General features: G+C 31.1%; 1 protein-coding gene and 1 long non-coding RNA gene across 4 annotated transcripts; both read right to left on the bottom strand.

The window, feature by feature from the left end:
- Positions 1-1,733: 1,733 nt before the first annotated feature.
- LOC114167091 lies at positions 1,734-4,791 on the bottom strand. 3 transcript variants are annotated; one of them, XR_003600127.1, is made up of 5 exons: positions 4,448-4,791; positions 4,171-4,280; positions 2,513-2,742; positions 2,107-2,424; positions 1,734-2,006 (listed from the first exon to the last, which is right to left on the bottom strand). It is a non-coding gene; the product is annotated as an uncharacterized LOC114167091 (long non-coding RNA). The 3 variants fall into 3 exon arrangements; XR_003600126.1 differs by having other exon boundaries at positions 2,513-2,739; positions 4,448-4,790; XR_003600125.1 differs by having other exon boundaries at positions 2,513-2,598; positions 4,448-4,780.
- Positions 4,792-6,492: 1,701 nt separating this feature from the next.
- On the bottom strand, positions 6,493-8,676 carry LOC114174384 (sugar transport protein 10-like). The gene is made up of 3 exons (XM_028059224.1): positions 8,224-8,676; positions 7,490-8,113; positions 6,493-6,948 (listed from the first exon to the last, which is right to left on the bottom strand). Exons 1-3 carry the CDS (start codon positions 8,674-8,676, stop codon positions 6,493-6,495), a joined length of 1,533 nt encoding a protein of 510 aa, XP_027915025.1.
- Positions 8,677-8,923: the final 247 nt, after the last annotated feature.

Below are 8,923 nucleotides of genomic sequence, written 5' to 3'. Positions count from 1 at the left end.
TAATAATTAAAATAATTTTATAATCCATTTTTTATAATATTAAAACTAATTAAGTATAATTATATTGAAAAATTTAATACCAAATTTATTATTTATATAAATGTTATACTAATATTTTTTATTAAAAACGACTTTTTAACATATATTACTTTTTTATTAAGTACTCATGTTTTGTTAATTATTTTTTTTTCTAAAATAGAACAATATTGTCTCATACTAGTTTTAAACCAAAACTTTTATTTGTATGAATGTTAAACTAATTTTTTTTATTAAAAATGACTTAATAAAATGACTTTTACCACTATATTTTAATATAAATATCAAATACTTAATTTTTGTAAAAATTTTATAATTAATTACTTTTAATTTTATAAAAAATGGATTTTAATTATTAAAAAAATTTGGGTCAAAATTGAATCAGAGACACATAATTAGGGACTAAATTGAATTATTCAGACATATATGGGGACTAAATCGAAATCAACACAATGACATCTAATAGTGACACTAACATGTGACATTGCAATGCCACGTGGCACTAACAATGTCATGTGTCACACTTAGGGACCTGACACGTGACATTTTTAATTTTTTTTCAAAAAACTTAAAAAAAAATATAAAAAAAAGAAATTAAAAAAATAAAAAAATAAGAAAAAACTACAAACTCACACGTGGCACGTCGTTAACGACGTTAGTCAACTCCGTTTAAAAGGGACCTAATTGAAGCACTTTTTCAAAAGTTTGGATGCAATTGACATTTTTTTAACAACAAGTACCAGATTGACACACTTATACCAAAGTGGGTACTATACGAGTAATTAAATCTATTTTTTTTCGATAAGTTTTTATATGATGACAAATGATAGATGTGTTTTAAGGATGTCCGTCTAGCTAAAATGTCAAAATACATAGTGATACATAATTCTAATTTTTTGTCTAAAATTATTTAAAATAATAATAATAATAGAATATTTGTCATTGTAAAATTGAAATTAAAGGTATTATCCCTAGTAATTAACGAATCTTTGGAAAAAAATGTTTCTTTCTCTAGGTTTGTTGGACTTTTATCTAGGAGTGGCAAAACAGGCCAACTCGGCCCGTTGTAGCTCAACCCGACTTCAACCCGACAAAAACAGGCCGGGACGGGCCAGCCCATTTGGCAAAAGTGGGCTGAAACCATCACCCCGACCCGCTTGAGGTGGGCTGGTAGGTTTGTTTTTCTTTTTTCGACTTTTAGGCAAATGGTAGCTGGGTAAATTTCACTTTTTGCAACCATTTCAATATGAAAATGTATATGCATAATTTAGAGACATGTTGTACCATTGAATCAGAAGCAGCAAAAAAAGCATTGCTGTAGTGGCTAAGTGCATGGTTACAGACATACAGTGGCTGAAAAAATTGACTACAATTGTATGTTTAAATATGCATACAAAACAACAATTTAAGTCCATAAATCTATGTAAGAATCTCATTGCACCCCTCACAAATGAAACTAGATATTTACGCAGTACCATAAGTCCAATCAAATTTTACTCTAAACAACTCTGATATTTATGTCACACCAAAACCCAAAATGATATCTATGTCACACCAAAACCCAAAATGACATTTTTCACTCCAAAATTTTTCTCGCAAACGAAGAAGGCAAACTGCTAAAATATGACATCAAACCAATACTCTACAACCTGCAAAAAGTCACTAACATCAAGCTATGAATACAAAAAATTTAAATCTAATCCAACAACACCACAAAAAGTGAAGGTTCTATTATGCCTTTTAATTTAAATCCAACCAACATAAACTAGATATTTAACATCATAAATACTACACCACAATTACAAGCAAAACGAGATGCATCAAACGGGTTGTCATCATAAACAGTGCACAATTACATCATTAAGAAATTTAATCAGAAGTCATCTTGTTCTCCAATGCCAAGAGTATTAGAAGCACCCATGGAAGAAGCTCCCTCCAATGTTCCATGTGTGTGTCATGTACTTCATCATCTTGTGAAAACATGACACGTAAATAAAAGAAAAAATTAGAATATCAAAATTGAGTTCAAAAAATAAAAAAATATTTAGTGAATCTAAATTACAAAATTACCTTCACAAAAGGCATGCTTATAACTTGAATACAAATAAGTGCTTCAACACATTCTAGAAATAGTCGATTTCTATACATATTTAAAAATCTTGATCCAATGTTGAATGAAGATTCAGATGCAATTGTAGTGATTGCGATACTTAGCAAATCCCTTGCCATCAATGCCAAATCTGTAAAACGTTCATTATGAGTCCTCCACCATGCAAGAACATCCATAGGGTTTGTGAAGTCGAGATCTAATATTGGCTAATCCAAATATACGTCTACTTGATTCCTTCCCATTTTTACAACAACTTGAAGTCTGTGCTTTTTAATTTCCTAACATGAGAACAAAAAAAAAATAGTTAAGTCACCATCATAAATAATAATTAAACTACAAAGCTTGTACTATGGTTATAAAACTTACATCAAAATGTGGACTTCCAAACACTCGTTGTTATTGAAGGGCACTTTAAAGCATCAAGAACGTTGAATTCCATCTTATTGAAACATCTAAACAAAAAGGACTTTTTGAATCAATGTCCCGAACTTGCTCAATGCATTGTTGAAATTTTATCATTCTACTCTCTGATCCCCTAACATACTTGATGCTCTCCCTTATTAGATCCTCACCATCACCAATCACCTTCAATCCTTCTTGCACAATGAGGTTTAACATGTGTGCATAACAACACACATGGAAGAATTCACCATCACAAAGTAAGGAATTTTGAAAAACAAGCATCTCTTTTAAGGTTTGATCAAAACATCATTACTAGGAGCATTTTCCAAAGTGATGGAAAAGATTTTTTTTTCAAGTCCACACTCATGTAAAAACTCATTTACCTTCTTACACAATTCAAATCTGGTGTGAGGTGGAGGCAAATGGCAAAAGTTTAGAATTTTGCTAGACAACTTCTAATTTCTACCAACATAATGGGTTGTCAAACATATGTAACCCTCTATAGTACAAGGTGTCCAGAAATCCGAAGTTAAACAAATCCTAGATGGAATGCTTGTCAACTCTTCCCTCAACACGTTTTTTTTCTCTCTCATATATATATATATATATATATATATATATATATATATATATATATATATATATATATATATATATATATATATATATATATATATATATATATATATATATATTCTAAAAACATCACTCTTAATTGTATTTCTAGACACCAAAGTAGCACCAGGATTCAAGTAGGTTATCCAAGTCCTAAGTTCTTTATACTTAACAAAGTTGAATGGTAAACCATGTCTGATAATAAGAAGGGCACACAACTCACGGGACACCATTTGATCTAGTTTCTTTGGATTTTAATTTTCTTTGCATATCCATCATCATCTGACTCGCATCTTCAAACTTGATTTTGTTACATTTTTCAATATGACGCTTTAAATGAAAGGTCCCATACTTTTTACTCCCAACTAAATATTTTTTATTACATCCATTGCATTGTGCCGTTTCTTTCCCATCCTCACAACCCCTATCTTAGTAAATCAAAAGTTTTTATCTTTTTCTTTTTCTTATCAACTTTAACACTTTCCTTATCAACCATATCTTCAACCTCATGGACTTCCCCATCAAGTTTACTTATAGGTTCACTAACAGGTTTAGTAACTAAGTTGTCCATTACTAATCAATTATCCCGAGAACAACGTACTATAAAAAAATATACTACACCAGTTTCAACAAATATAATTCACTATAATTTCAAATAACCTCAATGAAAATAGTTTTAGCAAACTCAAAATGCAACAAGTTTCAGCAAGCTCAATCAAACAAGTTTCAAAAACTCAATAAAAAACACTTTCAAGGTCAAAACAAATACCAAGCTCACTCATGCGCCAAACTCATGTTTCCAGTTAGAAATTTATACTTGTTTCAACACATACACACTTCAAACAACACATACACACTTTAAAACAAAATCTCCAATAAAAAATAGTTTCAAGCTCACTCTAAACAAATATAATTACAGACATAATTATAGACAAAATTACTCTCTCCAACACATACACACTTCAAACAAAATCTCCAAACAATATGGCTTTCATACAAATAAGTACCTAGAATTTTAGTTGATCAAAACCACACCCTCGAACCCTCGAATAGTTTCAAGCACAATCCAATTTGTGTCGCAATTCCACAAATCTAAAATTCTTGCTGTTATTTTTCACTGCAAATGAAATGAACAAACAATGTAGACAAAAATTAGGGCCAATCTTTCATTATTCAGGGCAAATGAAGGATCAATTAGGATGTTACACTCAATTAAACAACTAGGGCAGAGAGGAATTGAAAAAAAATAGGGCAAATTTAGGATAAAGGAACCAAACGCTCCACCATGTCAGCCTTCGCCGCCGCTGAAATTGGTGGTCGTCGAAGAGAAGGTTCAATAGCGGTGTCCCATCCCTTCGTGTGAGATTGTCGTTGTAGATATGAGAATCGAAGAAGAAGATGGACGTCAGCGCAGACGGGCTTCAATGGAGGTGGAGAAGATGAAGTGCCTGAGTTGAGAGTGTGCTTAGGTTCGAGTAATGAAGGAGAAGAAGTGCGTAATAGCTCTCTCTTGCACTCGCACACAAATAAGAGAACATAATGAAAAAAAAAATCAGTGATACAATAATAGAGTGCTAACTTGGAGAGGAAAAACACATGTTATTAGTGGTGAAACAGGTTATGAGTTGGCCCGATCCAACCTGCCCTACAACCCGTCATGACAGAACAAAAAATGAGCCAAGCTGTAGCCGGTTTACGGATTGAAAACCCTATCCCGACCCCACTTTTATGTGTTAGGTTGGCGGGTCGGCCCGTCAGGCCCGACCCTCTTTGATACCCCTACTTTTATCCATTATGGTTATTTCTTTTTATTGGATTATTTTCCTCTAATTAAAATCCAATTTAACTTTTTCCATAACTTTTTACAATATTTCTTACCTAATTATAGAAACCTAATTGTATACCAATAAAATAGTATTCAACGTCTTTTTCTCATATACAATTTCATAAATAGTTAGAATGAACATTATAATTATGCATACATGAACTTGATTAAGGTATAAATTGACTTTATTGGTAAAATATTTCTTGTAACTTAAATAACATGTGTAGTAAAAATGTCATTTTTAATAAGTTTTATTCAATGAAGAAAATGTTGGGATAAATAGATGAATACAACTTGATAATTGTTTGTCTGTGAAACACTTGTGTAAGTTATAAAACTTGATATTTATACATTTACATGATAATGTTATTTAGAATAATTAAATATAAAACATTTTATACTATTTCTAATATTTTGTGTATCATTACAATTCATGGGTGGTTATTCATGATGGTCAATTATCAAATGTCATGGAAGAAGGGGTCAAATTGTTAAAGATAAAGTATATATTTTGGTTAATCATTAAACAAGTAAGTGGTGACAAAGGAAAAATGAATTAGTGTTCTACTTTAAATAAAATAATGTTGTAATAGGGGTTAAGTATGAAAAAATTAAAGTAGTTGAATTATTATTGAGTTTATGATTGAGGATTTCTTATAGTATGCTATATTATTATTAAGGATTTAAAGACTGAAAATAATTTAAACACTTGAAAAAGTACACTTTATTGTAGTTTACTAAAAAGTTATGGTGGAATTATTTTATGTGTGGGTTGGACTCAAGTGTCATTGGTGTTTTATCTCTCCAGTAATCTTTCCACGAAAGACCCAAGAATAATATCACAATGGATGGTTAGTTCTGGTGGCCGACTCAAAAGACCCAACAATTCATGGTGGTCAACTATCAAAATGTCATGGAAGAAGGGGATAAAATTGTTAACGATAAAGTATTTGTTTTGGTTAATCATTAAATAAGTAAAAGGTGACAAAGGAAAATGAATTAGTGTTATACTTTAATTAAAATAATCTTGTAATAAAGGGTTAAGTAAGGGAAAAGTAAACTAATTAAGCTAATATTGAGTTTATGATTGAGTATTTATTATAATATCCTAAATTATTATTGAGAATTTAAAGACATAAAATAATTTAAAAATTGGCCAAAGTACACCTTACTTTAATTAAAAAATATAATGATGTGTTTACCTAACTTGAATTTTAAATAGAAGTTGACACCTCCTTTATTTATTTATATATATATATATATATATATATATATATATATATATATATATATATATATATATATATATATATATATATATATATATATATGATATCAAGTTGAATGATGGAGTTAACCTGAGCAGAAAATGCATTACTAAAAATAAGATGGAACAACAAGAATGAAAACAACTTATTTATTTTTATTACATAATTTTGAAAAGATTACACCTTCTCTAAATTATGTTTTTTTTATCATAACCAATATTGAACTACAACTAGATTTATACAACAGACTTACTATTCTTAGATTTAATATCAATATCATTGGGAACAATTTTCTTCCAAAACCAATGTGAAGTCCAAAGTATATTCATTTCTTCAATGGGAACGTTCTTGGTTTCTGGTAAAAATGATGCAATGAAGATGGTCATGATAACCACAAATCCCGCGAAAAAGAAGAAGAGGCCAAACTTCAAGTGACAAAGCATGGTAAGAAAGACTTGAGCAATTGCAAACGTAAATAACATGTTCGTCGCAACATTAATAGCTTGACCTGCCGGTCGAATTTCTAGAGAACATATTTCACTTGGCACCAACCATCCCAACGGTCCCCATGACCATGCAAATGCTGCAACATATGCACAGATAAAGAACAACAAAATATTTGCTTCAACTTTACTAAATGCTCCTTGACCATTTAGCCCAAACCTTAGACCGATCATTGTTCCAACGATAACCTTCAATCAAAAGTATTAGGAATAACAAATTATGTTTAGATTAGGTTTCAAGATTTATACATTGATACACAAAAATATTGTTTGTTATACAAATGCATCCACGATTGTTCAAGTAATATTTATTAAATTAATCATGCATGTTCACATACAAGAAATTGTTGGAGATCCCTCACCAATTAGATATATGATCGATTTATAGTATGTATGTGGGTGCAAAGCTCATGTTACAAGTCGATTTTGTTGGTTTGAGTTAAAGTTAAATTCTACTTCTTAAGATGATATCAGAATCATTTAAAGCCTATTCTTATGAGGTTTGTTATTTGTTGGGTTTATTGTGTCACACATTATTTTGCTGCTATCCGACCATCCTTAAATATATACTCTCACGCTTGAGATTTATATGAACCTCAACTTACAAGGTGATTTTGTAAGACTATGTTTGGTTTAAATCCATTTCTTAAGAGAAACTAGCTAGGTTTAAAGTTTTATTAAAGTTATGGGTTGAATAAGTTTAAAAGTATAGGGCTTAATCAACTTTTACCTGACAAATAAACATTTGGACACCACCTTCAAGAAGTAAGACCCTTCTTCCAAACTTGTCTACTGTGAAGATAGAAACTAGTGTGGCAACAACATTAACAACTCCAGTTATAACTGCAGACATGAGTGAAGCATCATTACCGAAGCCTAAAATCTGAAAGAGAACCGGGGCATAAAACATGATGACATTGATGCCAGTGAGTTGTTGAAAGGCTGGAATAAAAATGCAGAAAGTTAGTTGAGGCTTGTATTTTGGTCTTGTAATGTTCTTCCATGGATGTTCTACATTTTTTGCCAAATCACTAGCATCAACAATATCTTGATATTCCTCATCAATTTTCTCAGTGCCACGAATCTTCTTCAACATTTTCTTAGCTTTTTCAAATTTTCCTCTTTCAATCAAAGAATTAGGTGTTTCAACTACACATAGAGATCCTATACATAGCAAAATTGCTGGCACAACTGCAATGCCTAGAGAAATCCTCCATCCATTTTCATGCTTGGATGTACCATAGTTGATAAGGTTTGCAACTAGGATACCAATTGTGATCATCATTTGGAAGCCAATATTGAGTGCTCCTCTAATTTTTGCTGGAGCCACTTCAGACAAATACACTGGTACAGACTATTAATGTAATAAACAAAGCTGTAAAAGTTAATCATCATTTTCATTGGCAAATAAAAAAGAAAAACCAGATAAAATGATTACGATGTATAACTCATGTTAATTCTTACCTGATTACAAAATCCCACTCCAATTCCTAGAAACATACGACCAATGATAAGCATTTCAATGTTCATGGCAAACCCATTCAGTAGTGAACCAACAAGAAAAAATAAGCCACCAATAAGCATAGAGGATTTACGCCCTAGCTTTCTAGTAGTAGTAGAAGCAAAAAAGGAAGCTACTAGTGCTGCAAGGTATAAGGAAGAGGTGAATAATGTAAGAAGTTCATTGTCAAATTTGCAATATTGATTCTTGCTTTCTGATTTATCTTTCATTTGTTTATGCACACCAGGGAAGAACTTGATCAAAAATGGTTCCATGGAAGTCACTCCTCCTGTAATACCAAGATCATATCCAAAGAGAAGACCTCCCATTGCGGCCACAAAACATGTAATCAGTACAAATGTTGTGACATTTCCTTCATAATGTCGCACTCCATCTACATGAAAGCCACCTGCCATCTTTCAAATTGTAGTCGTCACAAATATCTTAACTCAATTTCACTCTCCTCAATATCAACTAATACCCTTCAGAAGTGTGTAGTTATAACAAGAAAACAACAATAACCACTTTGAACAATGTACTTTCTCCCTTTCTTTCTCTTTTTCTCTTGTCACTTGTTTTACACATAAATTTATACTTTAATAAGTAAACAAGCAAAACACTTTTGATGGTTGAAAAAATGTCACAACAAAAATAGGTTTCAAT

This window comes from Vigna unguiculata, chromosome 2 (assembly GCF_004118075.2).
Source record: "Vigna unguiculata cultivar IT97K-499-35 chromosome 2, ASM411807v1, whole genome shotgun sequence".
Taxonomy (NCBI): domain Eukaryota; kingdom Viridiplantae; phylum Streptophyta; class Magnoliopsida; order Fabales; family Fabaceae; genus Vigna; species Vigna unguiculata.
Note: the sequence above shows the minus strand (reverse complement) of the source record. Positions and strands in the feature narration are given on the sequence as shown.

What these genes read in the sequence shown, in the direction of transcription:
- LOC114174384 (XM_028059224.1), bottom strand. Translation starts at nt 8,676, where the DNA reads ATGGCAGGTGGCTTTCATGTAGATGGAGTGCGACATTATGAAGGAAAT. An exon ending in GAGTGGGATTTTGTAATCAG is followed by an intron (nt 8,114 to 8,223) that starts GTAAGAATTAAC and finishes TTACATTAATAG; the next exon opens with TCTGTACCAGTGTATTTGTC. An exon ending in TCCAAATGTTTATTTGTCAG is followed by an intron (nt 6,949 to 7,489) that starts GTAAAAGTTGAT and finishes TTTTGATTGAAG; the next exon opens with GTTATCGTTGGAACAATGAT.